The sequence below is a fragment of the Mustela nigripes genome, chromosome 16 (assembly GCF_022355385.1).
Source record: "Mustela nigripes isolate SB6536 chromosome 16, MUSNIG.SB6536, whole genome shotgun sequence".
Classification (NCBI taxonomy): domain Eukaryota; kingdom Metazoa; phylum Chordata; class Mammalia; order Carnivora; family Mustelidae; genus Mustela; species Mustela nigripes.
Window position 1 is genome coordinate 5054445 of NC_081572.1, and position 25745 is coordinate 5080189.

The window sequence follows — 25745 nt, forward strand, 5'->3', positions numbered from 1 at the left end:
GTTGAGGTTTTAAGGGTTAGGGCCAAGAAGGCTCCTTGGCCATGCGGGTGGTGGGGTGGCTTGTGCAGGTGCAGGGGCTCAGTTGTCTCCCCTTCAAGATCCTACTGTCTTTCTGTCTCTCCTCATGTTTTCCTCCCACTCCTCCCCTTGCCCATTTCTCCTCTTTCTTTCTCTGTTCCATTCTTTAATAATAAAAATAATAAAATTGTTAAAGATTTATTTCTTGGGGCGCCTGGGTGGCTCAGTGGGTTAAAGCTTCTGCCTTCAGCTCAGGTCATGATCCCAGGGTCCTGGGATCGAGCCCCGCATCGGGCTCTCTGCTCAGCAGGGAACCTGCTTCCTCCTCTCTCTCTGCCTGCCTCTCTGCCTCCTTGTGATCTCTGTCTGTCAAATAAATAAATAAAATCTTTAAAAAAAAAAAAAGATTCATTCTTTACGGAGCACCAGGGTGGCTCAGTTGGTTAAGTGTCCAGCTCTTGAGAGTTCTCTGATCAGGTGCTTACCTGACTGCGCCACCCAGACGCCCCCCCCCCATCCCTTTATTTTTGAAATGTCCGCACTTCATGTCTGTTACATAGCCAACACTTTAATTTTGATGCGTAGGCTCCATCCTTTTGCTAGTCTCTGCCCTTCTTAACTCTGCTTTCCTGTCTGTGACCTTGAGCTGCGGTACACAAATTAGTGTTGCATTCGTGAACTTTTGTGCTCCCTCTTGGGCAGAATGGTGGGTGGATTAAGCATTTGATTTTCGTTTCCCTGTCAGAGGGAAAACATAAGTAAATAAGAGCACCCTTTACTTGTCTAGGCCTTTGATTTTTTTCATTGTGAGTCAGTAGCCCCTGGTTACCAGCGAAGGTTGAGGGACGAGTTCCCACTTTCTCTCCGTCCAGTCAACCTACCCTTGAACTTTGCTGTTTGCTCTTCAGGTAGATGGGGTCAGCTACCTCCTTCAGGAGATCTACGGAATCGAAAACAAGTACAACACACAGGATTCTAAGGCAGGTTCTACCCCAAATTCTGAATGTGCTTTTCCTGGGAGGCAGAGGGAGAAACGCTTTGGTGAAACTCCGATCCAGGGAGTCGGTGTGCTGAACTCTGGAATCAGTTTGGTCCGAGGAGGGGATTTTCTTCCTCATTCCAGATGCTTATGCTTATATCGCTCTGGAAATGAAAAGCTTCGGCAGGTTTGGATGAGTTCCCCTGCAGAACCCCGGCCGCCCATTACCGGGCTCCCTTGCAGTGTTCCTGCATGCCCCCCCCCGCCCCTCCCTGTGGGGTCTCCTTACACCGCCGCCCCGACAGTCTGATCCCCTAGGACAGCTTGAGAGAAGCAGCTCCCAGAATAAGGGAAACCCAGTATGCGAATGCACATGCGAAAGTCCAAAGTAAATGTAGGATATGGTTCTCGCCCCTTGTCTCCGCTCTTCAGGCAAGCTGCTTGCAAAGAACAGAGAGGACACGAATGTCTTTGTGTCACTGGCTACGTTTCTATCTCCCGGGACAGGTGGCTGAGGATGAAGTAAGCGATAACAGTGCTGAGTGTGTGGTGTGTCTCTCAGATGTCCGGGACACCTTGATTCTGCCCTGTCGTCACCTCTGCTTGTGTAACACGTGTGCCGACACCCTGCGCTACCAAGCCAACAACTGTCCCATCTGCCGATTGCGTGAGTCCCAGAGCCCTAGGCCGAGACCCGCTGGGAGGGTCTGCAAACTGCCCGCCCCTGGGAGGGGGAACTGTGGTATCTGCCCGGGGTTCCCGTTCATCCTGACTCCTGTTATCAGGATGGCCTGATGATCTGTTCCCTTCTTGTAGCCTTCCGGGCGCTGCTTCAGATCCGGGCCATGAGGAAAAAATTGGGCCCCTTGTCCCCAACCAGCTTTAACCCCATCATCTCGTCCCAGACGTCTGACTCAGAGGAGCATTCGGTGAGTTGGGCCGGGCACCGGGACCCCCCCGGGAACCAAGCGCTCTGGTCCCCTCGCTAGCACTGTGCACCCTTCATCCTTCTCTACCTGACTTTGCAACAAGTAATTAAACCTTGGCACGCTGCAGTGTTCAGTAAGCTGGCTGAGGTCACATTGTGTTAAAACCAACCAGTATTACAACGGAAAATTGGATACTGATCATTAAATCCCCCTTTTCCTCCCTGGAACTCAGCATCCGGTTAATATTTACCCTGCCTGGAGCCGGCAGCTCCCAGCCTCACCCTAGTCGGGAGCTCCCCCGCCCCGAGCAGGAACAAGGGGGTGATTGTTTTGCATTTGAATACAATTCACTATGTTTATCTGGGTCCTTGAAGGAGGTGACTGTTTTTCTTGATCCTATTTCTTGGCTCCAGCAACTGGGAGCCAAGTGGATGACACACTTCACTTCCGTGTCCTCCCCCCCACCCAAAAGAGATAGTGCTGGAAGGCAGCCTCGAGGCCGTGCGGTCCTAGCAGACGCCATCTTCAGATTCACTCACGAGTGGAGGAAAGTCGTCCTTCCATACGCGGTATTAGGATAACTAGTTAGCTATTTAGGGAGGAAAAATCAGCTTAGCACTTCACTCCTTACCAGATTAACAAATAAATTCCAGACGGAGTAACTCGTTAACTATATTAAAGCAAAACTACAATAAAGCAGAAGCAAAGTAAACCAAACATTAAAAACTGAGAATAAATTTTGGGTGATTCTTTAGTTGGCTTTGAATGGGAGAGGACTCTCCAAACTTAAAATCAGAAGAACACTACAGAAAAAAAAAAAAGTGTAGATTTTACCACATAAAAATATTAAAAGTTCAGATGTGTAAAAAGGATTAAAATTAAAAGGCAAACCATGAATCATTTAAAGAAAAAAAAATGTCTTCACAACGTTTATAGCAGAGAGAAGCCTAATATCTTTGCCGTGGCTCCTATGAATCAAACAGAAAATAAATGGACAAAGGATATTATTTAAGATTCTCAGGAGTGGGGAAAAAAATTAAGATTATAAAAAAAATCCTCAGAAGAGGATGCTTAGCTGGTTAAATATCTTATTTTTTAGTTAGCCATATTAAAAATCTTCAATATATGAATTAAAATGAGATACCATTTTTCACCTTTCAGATTCTAAAGCTTTTTCAAAGAGACTCCATGGCAGTGGGGGTGGGGGGCATCTGGGTGGCGCAGTCACAGTCCCTTAAGTCTTTGGCTCAGGTCAGGATCTTGGGGTCCTGAAATAGAGGCCCCATTGGGCTCAGTGCTGAGTGAAGAAGGGGTTGGCTTCAGATTCTCCTTCTCCCCCGCTGCCCCCCCCCCCGCCGCCACTCACTTGCCCCACAAGGGCACTTCTGTGTGCTCTCTCTTAGACAGACAGATGGATGGACGGATGGATAGATGGCATGCGCACCTGGGTGGCTCCGTGGGCTGAGCCTCTGCCTTTGACTCAGGTCATGATCCCAGGGTCCTGGGATCGAGTCCCGCATCCAGCTCCCTGCTCAGCCCGGAGCCTGCTTCCCCCTCTGCTAGGTGCTCCCCCCTGCTCGTGCTCTCTCTCTTTCTCTCTCTCTTGCTCTGTCAAAGAAATAAATAAAATCTTTAAGAAAAAAAAGAAAGAAAGAAAAGAAAACCATTAAAATAAATAAATAAAATCTTTTTAAAAAGGGAGAGAGACTTCATGCTGGTGGAAAAGCAGTTAAAATAGGTTCTCTGTACTGCTTATAGGAGTGTGGCTGGAAGGGTCATTGAAGAAACAAAACAGAGTAGCTGTAAGTATCAAGAGCCTTAAGAATACTTATATCTGATAATCAAAGACCTAAGAATTTAATATCAAGAACACAATCCGGAAAAAAAGGGTTTTGTGGGAGCACCTCTCTTTTGCTGGATGGATGCTCCCTGATTCACAAATTGCTTAATAAAGCCAATCGAATCTTCAAAAAAGATAAAGATTTGTGCACAAGGATGTTCCTCAAATGTGGTTTACAGGAGGGAATGTTGGACACAGCAAAATCCCCAGCACCAGTAGAAGAGTTAGGAAATACGGACTCTGTGAAGGGAAATATTTATGTTTTCTGACATATAGGGGATATAAAATTGTAATTTACAGAGTGTAGCTTTGTAAACCATACAGAGAAAAAGGTTGGAAGAAAGCGTACCAGAATGGTACTGAAAGTTGTACTTTGGGCGATTTGATTATTGAATCTTCCTTCCCCTCCCCCTTCTTTTTTATCTTCATGGGTTTATCCTGTAATGAACATATATTTCCATTACAATCAAAAAACAAACACTACTAAGAAGTCCATCTGTAAGCAGAATCTGGGAATAGGTGTTTCTTTGACATTTTCTCCTTCTTTGGACTCTTCTACAAATGCTCCGCTTGCCAGACCAGATGTAAAAGAAAACATTTTTTCAGTGTAGAGCAAGGAACACGATCCTGCCGTAAAACAAAGAGCACTTAATTAATTTTTCAACCTGTCTCTGATTCCCCTAGTCCTCCGAGAACATTCCACCAGGTTATGAAGTGGTGTCTCTTCTGGAAGCCCTCAATGGGCCCCTCACCCCGTCCCCAGCAGCCCCTGCCCTTCACGTGCTAGGAGACGGCCACCTGTCGGGAATGCTGCCTGCCTACGGCAGCGAGGGCCATCTGCCCCCCGTCAGGACGCGCTCCCCGCTCGACCGCCGGTCTGACTGCAGCAGCCAAGGAATCAAGCTCAAAAAGAATCTTTCCAAGTGAGTGGTTGGTGCTCGACAGTGCTGCCCCTGGGGTCCCTGGTGACGTGCTGCCCCTGGGGTCCCTGGTGACACGCTTTCACTCGTCTTCCCCTGCTCAGTACTGGGTCCCCCCGCCAGTGCGGACCCGCTGGGCTGTTCTCAGAGCTTTTCATTTCATGGAAGACCTGGGGCTAACACTCAGGTGGAAATAAGGTGGCATGTGGGTACTTAGTAGAACCCAGACAGGCAAATCTCCTGTGTTTTTGGTGGGGGGTATGGGGGTCTAGGGAAGAGGACATCCCTAGGATCATTGAGGCCTGTGGGGAGCATCGTTTAGTCTAAAGATGGAAGGAAACTTGTGATCTGCACCTATACTCTTAAGCATTTAAACCCAACAGCATTTAAACCCATTAAAAACCAACAGGCACAAGTCATGAGAAACTTTCTGTGGCAGAGTTAAGGAGCGTGTATTATAGATAAAATTATTGAGACCCTAGGGGCACCTGGGTGGCTCAGTCATTAAGCGTCTGCCTTCAGCTCAGGTCTTGATCCCAGGATCCTGGGATCCAGCCCCGCACTGGACTCCCTGCTTGGCAGGAAGCCTGCTTCTCCCTCTGCCACCACCCCTGCTTGTGTTCCCTCTCTTGCTGTGTCTCTCTCTGTCAAATTAATAAATAAAATCTTTTTAAAAAGAACATCAAGACCCTGAAAATGTCACTGGTTTTTCCCTGGTTTGGACACAAGTTATTGAAGGAGTTAAATGTAAAATGGAGATTTTCTGACACCCAGAAGAGCTCTCAGTCCCTCCCCAGGGCTCTTTCCAAACTTTTCCTCCTTCTTAAGACCTGGGTTCCGCCTCCCCTGCTCCATTTGTCCCCTGCCCTTTCCTCTGGGCCCCCTTCTTCCTGTGGAGTCTGGCTAACAGGTGCGGCCAGTTCTGTTCTTTACATGGATGCCGGGTGCCGGGTTCAGAGGCTCCTCTCCCCGGACTTTCGCAGGTCTGTTTCCCAGAATTCTTCTGTGTTGCGTGAGGAGGAGGACGAGCACTCCTGCAGTGAGTCAGAGACCCAGCTCTCCCAGCGGCCGTCCGCGCAGCATCTGGAAGAGGTAATCCCGGTCTCTGTTTCTTGGACGCTGGACGGCAGGTACTTCCGTCCCGCCTGCCTCTCCAGGTCCATCTGCTTTCATTCACTCCCAGGCACCTCGGAACTTTCTTCGAGACAGCAGCCAAGGTTTCCTTCCATTCATCCTTCCAGCGTAGATCGAGCCTGTGTCGCGTGCCAGGCACTGTTCTGTACGCTGAGAACAGAAGCAGTAAGCAGACGACAGAAGTCCTGGCCCTTGTGGCGCCGACAGTCTTGATATTGGGGTTGGGATGGACCCCAGGGCAGTAAAAACTGGCTGTGGGTCCTTGAGTCAGGAGAGAGAGGGAGCTCCAGGCTAGAGGTGGGGGTTCCTGTCTTTAAAGGGTCGTCTGTGGACAGAGGCGGAAGGAGGTGAGAGAGTGAGTGTGCAAATGTCTGAGGAAAGCGGGTTGCAGGGACAGGATGGCGGCAGCGGAGCCCGGCAGAAGTGCGCCGGGAGCCCAGTGCGGGGTACTGCCCTCGAGCCCCGCAGGCTCTGTTTAGCAGGCTTGGGACACCTGCTGTCTGGACGGCCGTGAGCGAGGTAAACTGCGACGGGCGAATGTGATCAGGTGGGCCCTGACTCTGGGTGCTCGAGGGCTAGTTGGGGGCGGGGCAGGCGCACAGGTTACAGCACTGGGTCTAGCATATGGTTGTTCAGTATGTATTTGTTGGGTAGGTGAATGATGCTTTTTCTTTAAAGAGTTATTTACTGGGGCGCCTGGGTGGCTCAGTGGGTTAAAGCCTCTGCCTTCGGCTCAGGGCATGATCCCAGAGTCCTGGGATCGAGCCCCACATCAGGCTCTCTGCTCAGTGGGGAGCCTGCTTCCCCCTCTCTCTCTGCCTGCCTCTCTGCCTATTTGTGATCTCTCTCTCTGCCAAATGAATAAATCAACTCTTTTAAAAAAACAGAATTATTCATTTACTTGTGAGAGAGAGAGCAGGTGTGTGCACCCCAGTAGGGGGAGGAGCAGAGGGAGAGAATCTCCAGCAGACTCTGCTGAGTGTGGCCCCTGACACGGCTCCCCTCCCACAATCCAGGAGATCATGACCTGAGCTGAAACCAAGAGTCGGACCCCTTACCGACTGAGCCACCCAGGGACCCCTGAATGAACGAATCTTCGCTCTAGAGAGCACACCCACCCCCCATGAGGCAGGGACAGCGTGGTCTGTGGCAGAGACACACGAGATCATGTTAAGTGGAGAAGCCCAGGGATCTGTGCTGGCGGAGTAGCATGTGAGCTGGATCTTGGCATTTTAGGACTCCCAGAGGAAGGCGAGAGAAGCAGTCCAGGGGGTGGGGCAGTCTGTGCAAAGGCCCAGAGCCGAAGCTGGGGCACTGGGCAGGCCAGGGGTGTGTGGGAGCATGGCCCACGAAGGCCCCTCTGATGCCCTTGCAGACCGGGCCCCCAGAGAGCAGCTGAGCCCTCCGGAGAACTCCCTGACTCGGGCAGGACACAGTGTCTGAGCTCCGATGAAAGCAGAGCTCCCTGGGGCGCCAGCTGGCTAAGTGGTGGAACTTCTAGTGCTTGATCTCAGGGTCGAGTTCGAGCCCCACGTTGGGTGTGGAGCCTACTTTAAAATTAAAAAAAAAAAACCCAAACCACAGAACTCTTGGAGAAAGGGGGTAGGAACAGAATCCCCATCTGCCCAGGACAGGGTGGGGGTTTTGGCACAGGTGGCTGCTAGCTGGGTGTCAGGAGGGGCTTGGGCGGGGGGGTGCAAAGGCGGTATTTCTGTGAGGTCAGTAGAGCTGGAACCAACCCCATATCCAAGTGGGGCCGCCTCGCAGGCAGTGAGGCCTCTGCTGGTTTTGTGTTCTCCTTCAGAAGGAAAGCGGTTTCTAATCCCGGGAAACCCGGGGTGTTCCCGTGTCACAGCTGCTGGGTGACCTGTGTCACCTGAGCTCCAGCTTTTGTATGGCCCGAGCAGATGCTGAGCCTCCGGCAGGATGTGCTGACTGAGGCTGGCACCTCCCCTGGGAGGCAGCCCTTCCAGCCCAGGGCCGGGGGAGAGTGAGGACGAAAGAGAAACCGCCTGTGCTCTGCACACAGCCTCCTGACGCTGGGGCCCTAGGCCCTCCCGGTGTCCCCCTCCTTCCCCGGGGCCTGGCCCTCACCCCCTTCCTCTGTGTCCCTCCAGGAATGCGGGGTAACCCCAGAAAGCGAGAATCTCACCCTGTCATCCTCGGGAGCTGTTGACCAGTCGTCTTGCACAGGGACGCCGCTCTCTTCCACCATCTCCTCCCCGGAAGGTACACGAGGGAGCGGGAGCGACTGCACATTCTTCTGCAGCCCAGTCCTCGGTGCTCGTCACAGCCCCTCCAGAGGGACTTGGGGCTGGCAGGATGACACCTAGGCTGCCTAGGCCCTCCCAGAGCCCAGGGCTTCCGCTGACGGGGGGTGGGGGGAAGGGGGACTCCTCTTACCCCCGGCCCTGCTGTCACAGGCTCCTTGAAGACTGAGTCAGGGACAAGCAGATCCTTGCCCCCGGCTCCAAAGTGTGAGCCTCGGAAGGCCTGAAGCCTAGTGCTCGGTCGGTGAGGGCCTGGCGAGGCCACTAGAGTCCCCTCTGCGTGAGCACAGGGAAGCCACTCCCAGAAGCCATGCCTGACCTCCCGGCTCCTTCCTTCCGCCCGTCTGCACAGACCCTGCCAGCAGCAGCCTGGCCCAGTCGGTCATGTCCATGGTGTCCTCCCAGAGCCAGCACTCCCAGATCAGCACTGACACGGTCTCCTCCATGTCCGGCTCCTACGTCGCCCCTGGCACTGAGGAAGACGGCGAGGCTCTCCCTTCGCCCCAGGCCTCCAGCAGGGCCCGCTCGGAAGAAGGAGAGGTAAGGGGGGAGCACGGGCAGTGTCTCTGTTGCTCGGCGCGCTGCACACGCGTCCGGACTAGCTCAGCCCGGGGCCTGCGAGGGATTCCTGCCAGGCCCCGGCCACGCTCGGAAGGGGGTGCCGTGGAAAACGAGCTGGGGCCGCTGACTCAGACTCCTCACGTCTGACTCTTCCCTCTGGTGCCACTTCTGTCCCGAGGACCCGGTTGGGGGTTGCTGCCCTGCGGGCTGGGTAGGAGAGCAGGGGTGTCTGGGCCTTGATTTCTGGTTTGCTCTTCGGCAGGTGATGCCGGGGGCGTCTCCGGACAGCAACTTTGTCGGCCTCGCCGCCGAAGAGCTCGACGCAGAGGTACGGCCGGCGGCGGGCGGCAGGGCTCCCCCCATCAGAGGGACCGTTGGCGCTGGCAGGGGATGCGATGGGCTGGGGGCCGTTCCGGAAGCAGCCTCCCGAGGCAGCGTGTTTGGCTCACTTCGGGCTGGGCTGTGGCGTAGAGGGGAGAGCAGCCACACACCTTGGTCCATGGACTGTCCCTTAGCACAGTGCACTGGTCGCCATGTAGTAGGCGTGGGGTGCGTCCTAGAGGGAGCGCTTCCCGGCCAGACCCTGGACCTGAGGATGTGTCCGTCCTTCGTTCACTGAGTGCTCATACAGAGTGTGTCGCAGGCACCGCCTGGCACTGGAAGACGTGAAGACCCCAGTGACCTGGTCTTAGCCTCCCTCAGCCCCCCTCCACCAGCTCTATATCCTCACCCAGGGGTGCCCGACTGGCTGAGTCAGTGGAACATGCAACGCTTGGTCTCAGGGTTGTAAGTTCGAGCCCCACGCTGGTGTAGAGATGACTAGAAAATAAATAAACTGTAAACTCACCCAGGAGCCCCATGACAGGTGGAGGGGACAGGATTACATTTCGCCACAGAACGGCCCGGCGGAGGTGTTCAGGAAGCCCCGGTCGCAGTGAGGGCACTAGAACTTACCTTGAGCCCGATGCTGTCATGGGAGTCTCTGGATAGGGTTTGGGGTCCGAGGAATTTCTGGAAGTTTTACAGTCTTTCTGATAGTCTGTCATTTGGCAATGTTTATGTCCACCTTCAAGAGACGGTATGAGCTGAACTCTTCCGAAGGTCACCCCTGACATCCCCTTGGTACAGCAGTAACGGGCCTCAGTCCTGGTCCCTACCGGCAGACCGGTGCCTCCCCAAGCAAACTCCGCCTCTGCCAGGCCCCCTAGGCTTCTCAGACACAGAAGGGACTGAACGCCCTGGACGAAGACGCTGAAGTGATACCATGAGGCCAGTTACTTCCGTTTTCAGCTGATCAATATGTCCATTTTCCTGCTTTTATAGACTCATAGCGCCTTCCTTCTGTCCTAGGGCAATGATGTTATAGAGGAAGAGGACGGATCGCCCACACAGGAAGATGGTAAAAGACCTGGTCTCTTGCTCCCTCTTACTCGATTTCTTTCCTGGGTGTTCTTTAAAGAGTACAGAGAGGGGCCCTGGTATGACTCGGTGGCTCTACTCGGTTTTGTGGCCGTTGGGGAAAGCTTGTCTTCTTGATGGACTAGCAGGGCGGGCAGGGGATTTGAAGACCGCAGTGGTCTTCTTGGCTCTTTCAAGGCCTCAGCGCCAGGGATGTCAGGACGCAGCCACTGCAGAAGGCCTGTGGGGAGCTCTGTATTTGCGTAGACGGGGTTCGGCAGCTCCTGGGGCACCCCCTCACCTTCCTCCTCGCTTCCGCTTTCCAGCCGAGGCCCGCAGAGCTGCTCCGGCGGCCCTGATGTTAGCAGCAGCCGAACACTTTGTTCCACTCAGAAGAAAGGCCTGCCAGGCAGTTGGTTTGGTTTTGCTTTAGCAAAGGGGCTGCCGAGACGTCTTGGTAGCAGAGGGTTAGGACCTTTGGGGCCAGGGGGCACTGAGAAGGTGTGAGAAAGTCCAACGCCCGAGGCTCGGCACAGACAAGTATTTGTAAGCTGTCAGAACGACTTTCTTCACTGTAACTCAGGCCTCTGTTACACCTTCAGATGGAAGCGTTTTGTGTCCAGGAAGTCTGGGAGAGAGGGAACCATCTACAGAGCAAAGAAGTGGGAAGAGGAGGCGGGGCTGGGAGAATCCACCTGGGAATCCCCCGCTCGCTACCCAGGAGCCCGCAGCTCTGCCCTGTGCTGCTCTGAGGGGCCTCCCGCAGAAGGGCACCTCCAAAGCAGACTCGGACCCCAGCCCGGATGCACTTGTCATCCTAGCTGCTTCTGCTTTAGCTGGCCGTTGCTTGGGGAGTTCAGAGGTGTGCATGCTGGCCTGACCACTCTCGCCTGACCCCGTCGCCCTGAAGGAGGGCCTGGCCACCAAGACTGTGCCTCTGCCACACTTGCACGCCAGCCCAAGACAGGGTCGGGCCCCTCATGGACTCAGGGGATGCCTTCAGTGCTCGAGGTTCCCTAGTCACCCTCTGTGATCACCCCACCCCACAGAATGGTCGCTTCTGAAAAATGCAGAGTGGCGGGCAGTTTCTGCCTGACATTCCGTAGCCCACACGACGGATTTATGATTTTTCCTCTCCCTTCCACCAAGAGAAAACCGGAGGCATGGGAGAGCTAGGAAAAAAATCTGAAACCTTCCTCTTCCCTTTACACGTCTGTAGGTTTCTGCTCAGACCCTTGAAACATACTCAAAGTAACAAAGTACGTTTCCTCAGAAAACAAAACACGATCTTGTGAATGTGGTGATCCCGACTAATACGCAAAATTATGGAACCTGAGACTTTAAGTTTTTGTTTTACATATTTATCGTTTTACAGAGCCTTGTGGTCGCAAACACCCGACAGGCCCCTGCAGATGCCGGCAGGACAGGGACAGCCTCTCTCTGCGCCCTGTGCGGCTCTCTGTGGAGCCCACATCCCTCAGCCCTCCCAGGGCCCAGAGCAGGAGACAGGGCAGGACAGGGCAAAATCACAGGCCCACACAACTGATTCCTTTATCGTCCACCCTCTACCCACTTAATTACTGTCTTTTTTTTAACATATGATTTGATTTTTTTTTTTTTGTCTCCATCCTTAAGATTTTTTTTTTTTTTTTAAGGACAGCAGAGCAGAGAAAAAATATAGCCAGCCCCTCTCTAACTGCATTAACTCCGTTACAGGCCAGAGGACATGCGCATTTCTAGGTATGGAGTGTGACAATAACAATGACTTTGGCATCGCCAGCGTGAAAGCACTGGACAATAAGCTGTGCCCTGAGGTCTGCTTACCCGGTGAGTGGCAGTCTGCTGAACATGAACTTGGTGGGAGACGCTCCCCTGCTCGCTCCCCGGCTCTCACCCTGGGACACCCACCTCCCTGCCCTGCCCTTCCTGCAAGAAGGCCTGGGCTGTGCTCCGGTGCTGGAGCCAGATGCAGGAAGGAAGTGAGGCAGCCTCGGGAGAGTCCTTGAACTTTGTGCAGAGAGCAAACCCTGCTCTGAGCACGACTCTTGGGACAGGAAGACAGCAGGAAAGCCCCTTCTCCTTCCAAATTGGCCCCACCGTGCCGCCCTCCACCCCGATCCTGGGGGTCCCACGGCAGGTGGCCTGGTCTTATTCTCATCAAGAGGAAGTTTGAGGCAGACCCCTGCCTCTCTGAGAAGGTCTTGAAAGATAGCCTAAGCCCTTGAAAAGGGGATCTGATCCCCTAGCTCCTCGGAAGCAATGTGTCTAGTTAGGAGCAGGGAGGGATTTGAAGGCCTATGTGGTTTTAATTAGCACATGGCTTTCTGAGCCAGGGAACTGTGGGTCACCAGTCGCCTTGTACTTAATAGACTCGCAAAAGAAAGGTCAGGGGTCAAGGGTGACTCTGCTCCCTGGAGCCCTAACTTTGAATTTGGTCAGGACTGTCAGTGTCCCCCTTGTCCCTTCTGATGCTAAGCTGAACCTGGGGTGCCTCTAGCGCAGGAGCCGTGCTTATCACCGAGCACTCACGTCGTTCTAGTCCGCATGCTCGGTCAAGGGCTCCACGAACCACTTCTCGGAAGCCATGCCTTACCCAGGTGGACTAGGTCAAAACCGCCCTTCTGGTCTCACAGCAGAGACCGCCCTCCACACGGTGGTGTCTGTAATCTTGTCACCATCCCCTGAAATGAAGACTTACTTGAGCTTTAGGACAGCCACATCACATCACGGGTCCAGTGCTTTACTCGCTCAGCGAAACGGCTAGAGGCGTTGGAGCGGCCCAGCCTCCTATGGCGGCCGCTGTCCGTCAGCCTGTGAGGGACGCCAGGCCTCACGCGCCTGGCCCCACGCAGACTGGTGGCCGGGAAGCCGTAATTCCCAGAAGATGCTTTCTCCCGCCTTTCAAAGGCCTCTCTCCAGTTGTTTTCTATTTAGCACGTCCTGAAGACACTGCCCAGGACTCCTCACGCTCCGTGAGGCCAAAAGATGCCATGTCCGTCCTCCTGCCTCTCCCGCCTGCTGGTGGAGGAGGGAGCGTGGCCCAGTCAGGCCTGGACTGGAGCCGTGGGGCCCGGGCACACGTCACTTCCTACCTTCCCACTCCTCACCTCGCTTCCGTCTGTCCGTTTGTTTTTCACGTCTTTTTGCCAAACGTAAATCTGTCTGTCTGGTTTGTTTCTTTTGAAGCTCATTTCTGTTACGTAGACTTCGTGTGGAAGTTCATGTTCACCGCGCCAGCACTGTCCCCGCCCCCCCGGCCACGCTGTGTCCCACACCACGCTTGCTGGGCGCACGCACCTCCCAGAGGCTCCTGCTTGTGTCTCCAGTCCTAACTGGCAAGGGCCTGCATTCGATAGATTCTCCGAAAAAGAGTATTTGCAAGGATCTATTAATCCCTGCACGTCCACAGAACATGGGGACACTTCTGTGGCGAGCATCGTGAGGAGGATTTGAATGGGCATCCCATGTCACAAGCCGGGGAAGATGACATCTATGTCCTCTCTGCCCTGGGTCTGTGGCCACTCTATAGCCGGTGGCTAGGCTCCTGTCCCCCACCCCCACCCCGAAGGGCAAGCCCCCCCCCTCCCAGTTGTGGCAGAGGGAGCTGCTGGGAACTGTTCGAGCCAACCATGCTGGGGCAGTGGAGCTTGTTCCTTCTGCTTCCTCCTCCTCCCGACCCCCTCGGCCAGCTGCTTGTTGATATTTATTCCACCTACGGGATTGCTTGCGGGAAGAGGAAAGAACCCTTGGGGTTCCTTACGGTGCTGTCAGGGGCCAGTGGGCTGAGGTGAAACTCGGTTCCCTGTTCAGGCCAGTCGTGCAACCAAATGCCCGTGAGGCCTGTCGGGAGAGCGACTTGGGTGGAAGCACTTGAGGTGTCTTCCGGGCAAAGGCACGTCTGCTCTCTTGGTGAACTGTTTCCCTGGTTCTGCTCTTGGCGTCACACTGCTGCAGCGGGCTGGGGAACTCCCGGGAAGCATCCGTTGGGTGGACAGCAGGCGTGTCCACTTGTGTGAGTCCCGTGGAATAAATAGGCTCAGCTCCCTGCTCAGCTCCCAGTCCACACTTCCGCCCTGTGCCTGGGATGCCCGCAGGCCGGGCCGGCTGCAGGCTGTGCGGCCGTCAGGACGCCTTCTCAGGCACTTGGTCTCCGCTTGAGTCTGTTTCCCTCTCCAAGTGGCGCCGCTCCCTTCATGGAGGGCCGAGGAGAGGCCGAGCTGCGGGGAGCATCCCATGCTCGTCTCTGTGCCACACGCGCCCTCCCCACGCTCACGCGCGCTCTGCTGGAAGACCCAGCTGGTGACAAAGACCACGGGGGTCCCCATCCTCACCACTCGCATCACACTCGTGGGAGTGTCACTGAGAGGGCACCCGTGTCCCGCCAGCCCTTCTTCCCCTAAGAAGCTTCTGAGCCTTCTTGGGCCCCAAGACCAAGGGGGTGGCATGATCTGAGATTGTTCTAGAAGGTCTCAGAGGGAGAAAGTTGACGTGGACAGGTGCAGGTGGTGAGCAGGTTAGAACTGTGAAGCCAGGCTGAGTAGATGTGGTTCTGGGGAATTGGAAGGAATATCATCACACAGGTGGCGAGACAGTGGCCAGGGGACCAGTGATAAGTCTGTGAACAGGTTCTGGGTAGCGTATGTGGTGGGGGAAAAAAAAGCAAAAATCATTAGGGCTTTTTGGTGGAATTAGAAATATATTTTTAAATGACCTCATTGTGCAGGAGTGGAGGTCCCTAAGGAAACAGCAATACCTACAGAAACCTGAAATTCAGTTCACTCCTCTCTTCGGGCCTTGTGACCTGAGACGGAGATGCTGCTAGGAAAGCTTACGCGTCCTAGACACGAAGGGAAATCTGAACTCGGTTTCTCTTTCCACTGGAAACTCTTCGAGACCATCAAACTATTCTAGCGCTCATGTCTCGTCCGCGGCTTGGTAGAGGCAGGAAAAGGGGGTGTGCAACCCCGCCTAAGTATGCTCCCCAAATCTACCTCTAGAGGTCTCTCTACTCTCCTGTCTCTCCTCTAGATGGGCCCTAAGGGAAAGCCCCTTGCTGTCTCCAAGAAGGATTTTCAGTGCCAAGCTCCAGGGTCTGGCTGGAGGGCCCGGTGGAGCGGCAGGAGAGCGGTCGCAGGGTTTTACTGGGGGCTCATCAGACCCCTGGCGGGGCAGGGGAGAACCTCGTTATGGCGGTGCAACCTCCCCCTCGCCACCGAGTCGATCAAGAAGCCAGGGAGAGCAGATACTAGAGCTCTGAGTCTTGAGGCTATTCCAGAAGGAGCGGGTTTTGACCCTGCTAAGGACCCTAGAGCGGTGGAGCTGGGAGCAAGGACTCCCGTGAATTCAGAGTCAGGACGGCCTGCCGGTGCGGCGTCCTGTGGCGCCCTGGCTGGCGGCGGCGTGGATGGTGATGTGTGCGTGCCTGTGTGTCTTCTCTCTTGTTCACCGTTTGCTTTTGGTCTCTCCCACTGAACAGCCGCCGTGCCGGAGTCCTGCCCCATAAACATTGAGGACTAGGTATGAGATCTACCGAATTCTCTAAGTAGACGAAAAACTCATTGCATTCTGGGGGTTCCTAAGAGTGCTCACTTCGGCAGCACATATACTAAAATCTGGGGGTTCCTAAGCTAAAGGACAGCCTTGCCTTCTCTTCATCTCGTCATGCTTGCGAGTGCCACCCTTAGAGGGGAAAGCACTTCTGACCCATGTCCCAGACTCCAGGGAAGAGAAATCTCCAAATTCCATCTGGATTAAGAATTTTCTGTGTCACCCGCTTCTCTTCCCCGGGGGCCACCTTCACAGGCTGATGTTAGAGCCTTAGGATGGATGATCACTCCAGGACCCTTAGGGGAAATAAGCAGTTTATACCTATTTAATCCTAGTGTTCGGACCATTAGGGAGTCTTGGGCTGGCTCTTCCGTGAGGCTGGCCCCAGACATTGGAGCACAGCCCCCTGAAACATGAGCACAGTGAGATTTGGGCCTGCCCACCACCGTGCACCCGGGCAGCCGGGTCCGTCCCCCACTAGAATCTTCCAAGAGGCCAGGCCGGCTCCAGAGGAGGGCAGGGGTTCCCGGTTCCCTTGCAGTGTGAGATGTGCACGGTGGCGGCGGGACAGGTTAGGGGGCACCGTGGAGCACGCGTGCCTCCCCAGGCTGGGGGGCCTTGTGAAGGCGGGCCGCGGCAGGTGCAGCTCCGGAGGGCTGCGGGGAGGGGGAGGTGGCAGGCGTGGGGCCCCGGGCAGTCAGGTCTTCACCCAGGGGCTCTGCCTCTCAGGGAGGTTCGTGCTGTCCTGGCGGGATTGGATGAGTTTGTTTGCCTCCAGAGGACAGCTGAGGGGAGACCCTGGGAGAGGGGAGGGCCTGAAGAGAGCATGGGGGCTGGTGGTTCAGTGCGCCCCTGCGAGTCAGTCCCGCCAGATGAGCCCTCAGCCCCCACGTGACGGGTGGGAGAAGCAAGCCTCCCAGTGAAGTGAGCTGCCCAGGAGCGTGCAGCCAGGCAGGAAGGACCCGGGAGGGAAGCCCAGGTTTTCTGACCACAAGCAGACAAGCAGGAGGTCGTGATGGATTAAATCCAGAGCACCGAAGACAGGGGAGACAAGGGTGGGCTTCCGGCCCCAGCAGCCGGTGCTCAGCGTACAGGAGCTGCGGCAGATTTGGGGGAGGATGAGAAGTTTAGTGGGTGCTGCCTAGGGGACGCCGGGGATCCCAGGGCCCACGGGCTGGCGTCTCCTGGGGTTGATGGTGACCTCGGCAGGCTGCCTGGGGCAGGAGGGATGCTGGAGCCATCGCACCAGCTCCCCCATGGCCTTCTGTCCCCGGCGCTCTGCTGGGCCACCAGCCCCTTCCTGCCCCCCCCCAGCCCCCACAGCAAACACTAACACGACTAGGACCGCATTAACATGCTCTCCCACCCCCGCCACTGCTTCCTGCGAAAACCTCCGCTAGACCTGGTTTCTTTCTCCTCTCCACCATAACACACAGGCACACTTCAGACAAATAAAGACACAGAAGTAGATGGCAGGGCAAGTCTGCAGAACAAGAGATCCCTGCACGTTCCTCTCTGTCAGCAGTCTCCACGGGGGCCTGGCCGTACCTAGCCCGTTAGGACAGGAGCCGTCCCCTGCGCCCTGGCACGCCCACCACGCCCAGTTCTCTCTCCCTCGCTGTGGCACACACATGGGAGTTTCAGATGACACGCGTGCTGCCCACCTCCGTGCCGAACTCCTGGGCACTCCTGGGCCATCGTGCTGGAGAGGCCATCTGGACCTGGCCAGAGACCGGCTCCTATACCCTCCCCTCTCTCCTCTCCAGGCACCTGGCAGGCCGATGACAACATTGTCAGTCGTCGGAACACTCAGCGTCGGCGCTTATCATCCAGCAGCCTGGAGGACCCCGAGGACAGGCCCTGCGTGTGGGGTCCCTTGGCCGTCTGAGAGCCCCAGCCCGGGCACCTGGGCTCCCTCCTGCCCCACCTTCCATCCCGGCCTCACTGGGCTGCTGGCCTCCTGCGTGTCCTCCGCGAGAGCACGAACACTGCATCCAGATGAAAGCTGGACATGGAGGTTCGCCCGGTCCCCATAACCATGCCCCTTCCCCTCCCAGAAGGATCTGGAAGCCTCCCCTCTCCTTGTGGGCTGGAGCCTCTCAACGAACTGCAGCTCAGGAGACCCTTTGCAGAGACTCTCTGGAACGTCTCCCCCCAATCTGGATCTTCCGGGGGAGCCGAGGTCCACAGGCTGCTTGTTTCCCATCTTTCTCTCCTTCGGGGCACACCGACAGGACCTAGAGTTTTGGCAGCTTCATTACAGACACCCGTCTGGCATTTTCTGGTCTCTAAAACATCATAAGCAATTTGACCCTCCATTTGAGGGTGGAGCTGGGGATGGCTCCTGGGAGAAGGGAAAGCCATTTTGCACTCAAAGCCAAGTTTCCCTCAGAAAGCGTTAGGAGCTCCTTTGTCAAGGACGAGAAACGGTGGCAACCAAAAGGTTGGTTGAGAAAATAGTTTTGCTTCTGGTCACAGAGCTTGTGTCCCGTGCCTGGTGTGTCTGTCTGCTTAGGGAGGCGGCCTTGGATCTGACAATCCCCCAGGTACGTGAATCCCCCTGAGGAGGGCCGTTTAGGGTCAGGTGCGTTTATGAAGGCCTGGGATGCCATCTTAAGGTGACTTTTCAAAAAAAAAAACCCACATTTTTGGCCCGTTCTATGTGCCAGGCACCGTGTTAGCTGTCCTATAGTTTCACATTTCCTCGCTGTACCCCGTCAGGTAGCATCCTACACCTGTTGTCCCGGTCCTCGCCCCTTCGTGCTAATGGTTGAAGAAATAGGCTGAGGGGGGGTGGCCCCGTGGCCCCACACTGGTGCCCAGGAGTCCAAAAGGAAGTGCTGGAGCCACTGCCGAGCTGAGGCTAGCAGTGATGGGGAGGTGATGGACAGGCCTCCCTGTCCCGCGGGGTTTCCTTCCCTGTTTCCTCCCCTGCCTTCCAGATCCGCTGAGCCTGGGGCGGGGGAGGTAGTCCTTCCCCAGGCTCTTTAGAGATTCAGAGATACTGTTCAAGCTGTGTGCCCCGGACCCCTCCAGGGCCCCATGTAAGGCGCGTAGACAGAAGTCAGAAACAGCAAGGCCGGGCTGTAAGCTGTTGGGACTTACTCCTTCTTCCTCAGCACCAGTGTTGCCAGTGGGTTCTAGCTGGTTCTTGGACAGATGTGTTGTTGACTGGCTTTGGGAAAAGGTGGCCTCCTAGCGGAGCGTGAGCTTGGGAAGCCAGGTCAGACCTGTACAGCCACTTGTGAGGCCGAAACGCCGCAGGGCCTTGGGCTCTGCCTGTCGTGACAGCCTGTCTTCATATTTGGAGTCGTTACCCTGAAGGAGTTTTTCAGGGCTGCTTCCAACACCCCAAAGAGAGCCCAGTGCCCAGGGACTGTCAGGCCTTGTGGTTATGCCTCAGGTCCTGCCCTGGTTGGGGGAAGGCCTGTTGCCCTGACAGACATGACATCAACCACGCCGGAATCAAAGCTTCTGTCCTGAATCCCTGTCCCCCTCTCCCTGTGAGGTCCTGCGAGGGACTCTGCTGCTTCAGGCCCTTGTCTTTTCTTTCCCCCAACATTCCTCCAGCCCCTTTTGTGTTTGCGATTGGAGCAATAACCCCACTTCCTGATTTCCTTGAAGTTTAAGCCCCAGGGAATGGGGAGCGTCCCTTAGCCTGGGGCGGTGGTACACAGCCTCCCCTCCTCTCCTGGCAGGTTGTGTAGTCACGGTGTGGTGTTACCTGAGGTGAAGGAGATGCAGGTAAACAGTGGCCACGGTGGCCAGGAACCCTGAGAGGAACCCATTATCACCCTCTTCCGAGGAGGGCCTGCCTGTGTCCTTCCTCACAGCACATCCTGGGCCCTCCCCCCAGCAGGAGGCTCACGAAGATTCTTCAAGGCCTTGGTTCCATAATCAAGATATGCCTGGGTTAGAGATGGCCCTTTCACTCCTGTTCCTCAGACCAATCCTCCATCTCTCTCTCTCTCTCCCCTCCTTCCCTTCTTTGTTCTTATTCGGCTCTTCGGCAAGCAGAAATATCCCACCCAAAGTTGCTGGTCGTTAGTCAGCCCCGTCAGGGAATAGCTGCCAACCCTACTGCCCCACTGCATCACCCGGAGACCGTCGTGTCCCGAGCAGCTGACCCAGACAGAAGGGGCTGGGGCCTGGCTCTTCACTCCAGGGCGCAGACCACCTGGAGGCCTGTGGCTCCTCCCACCAACTCCAGCCCGAAGTCTGGGCTCTCCGCTGGCCTCCAGGTGGTGTGGCCATCCTGGCCTTTTTCCCTTCCTCACCCAGTTCCACCCACAGAATTTATGCCCACCCTGGGGCATCTCCTGGGCACAGACCCACACACTTTGAGCCGTCTCACCCGGAGAGAGTCGCGTCCTGCCCGCCTGACACTGGCATGCTGGTTGATCACTTCGCTTTAGGACCTGCACACCTGGTGTGTGCCCGTGCGCGTGTGTGTCCTGCTTGTGCCATCCGTGTACCCCTCACTCGCTGGAGTACACTCGTGGGCACACTACAGTGGGGACATCAAGGATGCGATATTTACGGACTGCTGCATGATTCTTAAAAACGAATAAAACTGTTTACAAGGGAAGGAGAGCTGTTAATTGTGCCCTTGGCGTGTTTGTGAAAGTCTCTGACTTTGTCCAGTGCTCAAATATTTTTACTCAAGAGAATCTAGAAGTGGAGGGGGGTGAGAGGACAGGGGGTCGGGAAAGCCATGGCCCCGGGTGGGGGGCGGGAGTTGACGAGGCCCCCCCCCCCCCCCCCCCCCCCCCCGGGAGCACAGGCTTCCCACCCTGCCCTCCTGCTTCTGGGCAGAGGCGTGAGTAAGGAGCCCTCACCCTACCCTCACCCTTGAACTGGATAACTTCTGCCACTGCAGCTCCTCAATAATTGAAAAGCCCGAAAGCTGGTGGCGGAAGGGATGAGGAGGCCCCTGGTGTCCCCCCACCCCTAGTCCCTGCCACTTAAAAAGTTGGTGACACTAACGGGGCAAATGACCCTGCGAAGAGAATTCGGCGAGTCCGTGGCTTCTCTGAGTTTCACTCACCCGCTCAGTTTCCTCCGCTATCTGAAAAGGAGGGAGAGCCCTTCCGCAGAAGCCTCTGGAAAGTCAGCTTCCGGGAGCCTTGCTGAGTACAGGGCTGGGGAAGGAGCCGCTTACCGGGAAACCCTACCCGCCTCGGGGCGTCTGGGATCGGTGCAGCCCCGGCGGCGGCCCCGAGCGGCAGGTGGCATCGGAGAGTCGGGCCTGCCTGCGGGCACCGAGACGACGCTCGGGGTCGGGAGGGTGGGAAAGGGCAGAGGAACGTGAGCCCAGAGGAGAGGAAAGGAAACCCCACGCACACGGTGCCCGAGCCCGAACCCGCTCCCAGTCTGGGCCGCCCCGGAGCAGCCGGGACCGAAGGGAGCGAGGCCGGGAGAGCGGCGGCGGGGGCAAACGGCTCGCGGGCGTGCCCTGCGCCTCGGGCGGGAGCCGCGCGCCTCTCCGAGCCCTGCGCGGGGCGCTCGGGCGGGAATGCGCGGACCCGGGACGCGGTGGCGGGTAGGGGGCTGGGTGGCGCGGGAGAGGGCGGCAGAAGGAGGGAGTTCCAGGAGAGTTACCGCCCGAGAGAGTGGCCAGAGCCCGCGGTCTCCTTGGAAACGTGCTGACCAATAGGAGCAGCGGAAGCTGTTTACGGGGGCGGAGCGTCGCCATGACAGCAGAAGAAGCCTTTGCAGCGGCTACTTAATGCCGGTCCGGGGGCCACGGGCGCTCAGAGAGGCGCCGTCGAGCTGGGGGGGGCGACAAGAGGCGCTGGCGGGGCCCTCGAGTTGGGAACAGAGAGCCGCGGGGGGTGGAAGGAACTTCTTCCAGAACCTTCCTTTGGTCCGGGCTGCGCTTTGAGCCAGGTAAGGGACTGAGACGGCAGTGGCCGCGGGACGGAGAGTGTCCGTGCCAGCCCGCTCTCCCATCCGCCCTCGGTGGAAGTGGTGGACCCGGGAATGACATCTGAGTTTGGGGGACACTTACTTCTCGCCCCCCTGTAACTCCTATCCTGTTTCCTTCCTTCCCTATTATCCCCCATCCTAATACCTCTTTTCAAAGACCAGACGACCTCCCCGTCCCCCGCCCGGTGATACTGCCCTCCAGGACTCCCTCGCCCCATTTCCACTTGTTGAGGGGAGGGGGGCTGATTTCCTACTCTGGAGGAGAAGGTGATAGCCTCAGAGGCCCCTTCGCTGTCCCCTCCTTTGGCTACCAAAGTCTCTTCTAAAACCTCGGAGAGAAAGGAGAGACGGGCCCAGTGGGGGGTCGGACCCCCACCCCGGCACTGCTTCTGCCTCCCAGACCTCGGCCAGAACAGATCCTCCCCAGCAGCGGGGACGATTTTCGGGGAGCCTCCGCCTCGCACACACGCTCCCCTCGGGGGTGGGGGAGAGCGCTCAGCTCCCGCTGTGGTCCTCCCCAGCAGATACCACATTCATATTCGGAGGAGACGACCCCCTGGTCGCCGCGGGATGGAAGCGCGCGTCCGGGAGGCCCTGTAACTGGAGCCGCGGGAGTCAGAGAGCTAGAGAGCGCGGCGCGCTACCCCCGGCTCAGCCCGTGGATGTTGACCGCCCCCTCGGAGAGTCCCCGCAGACATGGCGGAGAGCTGGCTACGCCTCTCGGGTGCAGGGGCGGCGGAGGAGGCCGGGCCAGAGGGCGGTCTGGAGGAGCCCGACGCCCTGGATGACAGCCTGACCAGCCTGCAGTGGCTGCAGGAATTCTCCATTCTCAACGCCAAGGCCCCCGCCCTGCCGCCGGGGGGCACCGACCCCCACGGCTACCACCAGGTGCCAGGCTCGGCCGCGCCGGGGTCCCCCCTGGCGGCGGATCCAGCCTGCCTGGGGCAGCCGCACACTCCTGGTAAGCCCACGTCGTCGTGCACGTCGCGGAGCGCGCCCCCGGGGTTGCAAGCCCCGCCCCCCGACGACGTGGACTACGCCACCAACCCGAATGTGAAGCCACCTTACTCTTACGCCACGCTCATCTGCATGGCCATGCAGGCCAGCAAGGCCACCAAGATCACCCTGTCGGCCATCTACAAGTGGATCACGGACAACTTCTGCTACTTCCGCCACGCTGATCCCACCTGGCAGGTAGGGGAGGCGCGGGTGGCGGCCGCTCCCTCCCCGCTCCCCTCCTCCCTCCCCATGCCTGGGTGGACTGGACTCAGGTTCCAGGTCCGCACGCCAAGTAGGCTTGGTGCAGCCAGGGCCCAGGGGAGGAAGGCCATCGAGGAAGGACCTCAAGGGAGCCTAGGGATTAAAACTGTCCCTCCTTTGACATCAGAAAGGGAGGAGAGGGAGGATATTTAAAGGGCTTTAGAAAGGATGCAGACCCCGAAATTCATGAGGGAAGCACCTGTCACTCATCCAGTAGACCCAGCCCAGAGGCCAGGGCCAGACTGTGTGTGCACATGGTCCCCTAAGAGGATGATGGACTAAGGGACACATTTTTGTCCCAAGTCCTCGAGTTCCTAGACACCGCCCCGCCGAAGGTCACTTGTCAAGGCCCGACTCAGAATCGGATGCTGGAGCATCGCCCCTGCCAGGCTCTGCATCCTGTCTTGTTTCAGTGGGCTGGTGGAGGTTGGGGCTGGGGAGAGGCAGTGGGGTGTGAAGGCCAGCTGTGTCCCAGCAGAGGGGCTATGGGGCCTTCCTAAAGTAAAGCTGCTGCCCCAGCCCCCCACCCCGACTCCTCCCCAGTTTCCTGCCTCCTGTCCTCCCCCTCTTCTCAGTCAGCCTCCCTGGGGGGACAATTACCTGAGCCAGGTGCTTTCCACAGGGGCTCTCCCTGCCGCACTGGCTTCGTGTTCCAAGTCTCCGGAACCTGGCACAGAGCAGCCAAGGGGCCGGAGCCTCCATGTAAACATCCCAGCCTTGCCAGGGGGCGCGACCCTCCCACCCACCCTGCCTTCTGGGCTCTAAAACCCTGTCCGCCAGCATGGGTTGGACAAGACGATGCACCCAGGAATGAACAAGGCAGGATGGTGATCTGAGGCCATGCAGACGCGAGTCTGCCGCCATCAGAATCAGGGGCTACTTAGGGACGGAGGCCCCAGAACATCCAGACTTTTTCCCGGGGCACCCGCAGGGAGCAGACCGCAAAAATGGCAGTCCCAGACTCTTCCACATTTGTGTGGGCCCTGACTCTGGGGCAAGCGCCATTTGTACCCTCAGTGAGAAAGCAGAGACACCCCCAGCCCCCACCCTCCCCGAAACCTGTGGAGTTCAGGGCCTCTAGGCTGGGTAATCATCAACTGTGGCCTCAGAGCCTGGGTGGGAGGAGGGGGCCATGCGGGCGAGGGCCCAGGCAGGTAGCCGGCTCAACAACAAGGAAAAGTCATCAGGTCCCCCCGCACTTCATCCCTATACGCTCGGAGCACACACCCTCACACCCCGGCTAGCCCCGTTCCCCGCACCCCTGCCTCAACCCACCCACTCACTGCACAAACAGAGAGGGCCCGCCAGGCCCAGGCTGAGTGAGATGGCCGTCCAGGCCCTGGGGGAGCTGAGGCCTTTGGCCAGAGGCCGCAAGCGGTGGGGTAAGAGAGGGAGGGCAGGGTGGGGTGGCGCGGCGAGCCACCCCGCGGCTCAGGGCTCGGATGACTGAGCAGGCAGATATCCCGGCAACAGGGAACAAAAGCCCCGACAGCACTCCCGGCTCCCGGTGCCCAGTGGCTGGTGTCCCAGAGTCACTGGTCAGAGCACTGCGTCTGTCCCTCCTCCCGTGTGGCCAGGAGCGCCCGTTGCCCCCCATGGCCGGCCCTTCCCACTCACCCAGCGACCTCTTTCTCTCCTCTCCCCCCGCGCCCAGAATTCCATCCGCCACAACCTCTCCCTGAACAAGTGCTTCATCAAAGTACCCCGGGAGAAGGACGAGCCGGGCAAGGGGGGCTTCTGGCGCATCGACCCCCAGTACGCCGAGCGGCTGCTCAGCGGGGCCTTCAAGAAGCGGCGGCTGCCCCCCGTCCACATCCACCCGGCCTTTGCCCGCCAGGCCTCGCAGGAGCCCCGCGCCGCCCCGTGGGCCGGGCCGCTGACCGTCAACACCGAGGCCCAGCAGCTGCTGCAGGAGTTCGAGGAGGCCACCGGGGAGGCGGGCTGGGGGGCGGGCGAGGGCAGGCTCGGCCATAAGCGCAAACAGCCGCTGCCCAAGCGGGTGGCCAAGGTCCCGCGGGCCCCCAGCACCCTGCTGCTGACCCAGGAGGAGCAGGGCGAGCTGGAGCCCCTCAAAGGCAACTTTGACTGGGAGGCGATCTTCGAGGCCGGCGCCCTGGGCGGCGAGCTGGGCGCGCTGGAGGCCTTGGAGCTGAGCCCGCCGCTGAGCCCCGCCTCGCACGGGGACGTGGACCTCACCGTCCACGGCCGCCACATCGACTGCCCCGCCACCTGGGGGCCTCCGGGGGAGCAGGCCGCCGACAGCCTGGACTTCGACGAGACCTTCCTGGCCACGTCCTTCCTGCAGCACCCCTGGGACGAGAGTGGCAGTGGCTGCCTGCCCCCGGAGCCCCTCTTCGAGGCCGGGGACGCCACCCTGGCGGCCGACCTGCAGGACTGGGCCAGCGTGGGCGCCTTCTTGTAAGAGGCCGGGCCCCGCCCCACCTCCGGACAGTGCCCAGGTCAGGGCCCAGACTGCCCCCCCAGCACAGGCCCCTGGGGACACCCTACCGCCCAGGCGGGGGCTGGGCCAGGTCTCCCGAGGCTGGCCCCACGAGGCCCCACGGCCCCCAGCCTGGGCTGCCCTCAGATTCCGGCCCCGGAGGCTGAGAACGGGGGAGGGGGGGGGCCCAGGTCCAGAATTGCTGCCTCCCCGGCCCCCCCTCATCCCCCCCATACACACAGTGTTTCATGGCTCCTCCTCTCGCCAGCCCCCGGCAAAGGGCTCAGGACCCTGCCCTGTGGGAGCTGCACCTGGAGGGGCCCTGGGCAAGCTGGGGAGCAACAGTACAGGGCCCGCCCCAGGGCACCTCAGCTTCGACGCCTCTCCCTCTCCCGCTGTCCTCCCCAGGTCTCTATCCAGAGAAAGTTCCCAGGTACAACAAATGCTAATTAGGTGACAGCAAATTAACCCCCTGGAGGCCTCTCCCTGCAAAGCCTCCCTGGGGCTGGGGAAGGGTGGGG

The 25745-nt window shown here is 57.8% G+C and overlaps 2 protein-coding genes across 5 annotated transcripts in view; both read left to right on the top strand.

Annotated features, from left to right (window-relative positions):
- Positions 1-20189, top strand: part of RNF157 (ring finger protein 157) — an 80429-nt gene extending 60240 nt beyond the window's left edge. Inside the window, exons 9-20 of one of the 3 annotated variants that reach the window (XM_059379653.1) lie at positions 927-998; positions 1505-1664; positions 1814-1926; positions 4451-4689; positions 5670-5778; positions 7938-8049; positions 8443-8630; positions 8914-8979; positions 10002-10050; positions 11766-11876; positions 15526-15566; positions 17363-17451. In XM_059379653.1, the coding sequence (XP_059235636.1) occupies positions 927-998; positions 1505-1664; positions 1814-1926; positions 4451-4689; positions 5670-5778; positions 7938-8049; positions 8443-8630; positions 8914-8979; positions 10002-10050; positions 11766-11876; positions 15526-15566 (1260 nt within the window). In that variant the 3' untranslated portion in view covers positions 17363-17451. Of the gene's footprint in view, positions 1-926; positions 999-1504; positions 1665-1813; positions 1927-4450; positions 4690-5669; positions 5779-7937; positions 8050-8442; positions 8631-8913; positions 8980-10001; positions 10051-11765; positions 11877-15525; positions 15567-17362 lie in introns of all 3 variants that reach the window. The other 2 variants (XM_059379652.1, XM_059379654.1) reach the window with 2 other exon arrangements.
- Positions 20190-21370: 1181 nt separating this feature from the next.
- FOXJ1 (forkhead box J1) lies at positions 21371-25745 on the top strand. Of its 2 annotated transcripts, none has more exons than XM_059379656.1 (3): positions 21371-21485; positions 22046-22718; positions 24439-25745. In XM_059379656.1, the coding sequence occupies exons 2-3, from the start codon at positions 22221-22223 to the stop codon at positions 25204-25206; spliced, it is 1266 nt and encodes a 421-aa protein (XP_059235639.1). In that variant the 5' UTR covers positions 21371-21485; positions 22046-22220; the 3' UTR covers positions 25207-25745. The 2 variants fall into 2 exon arrangements, with proteins under 2 accessions (XP_059235639.1, XP_059235638.1); XM_059379655.1 differs by having other exon boundaries at positions 22049-22718.

Excerpts from the sequence above, each read along its gene's own strand:
- FOXJ1 (XM_059379656.1), top strand. The coding sequence starts at position 22,221 with ATGGCGGAGAGCTGGCTACGCCTCTCGGGTGCAGGGGCGGCGGAGGAG. Across the intron at positions 22,719-24,438 it reads ACGCTGATCCCACCTGGCAG|AATTCCATCCGCCACAACCT; the intron begins GTAGGGGAGGCG and ends CCCCGCGCCCAG.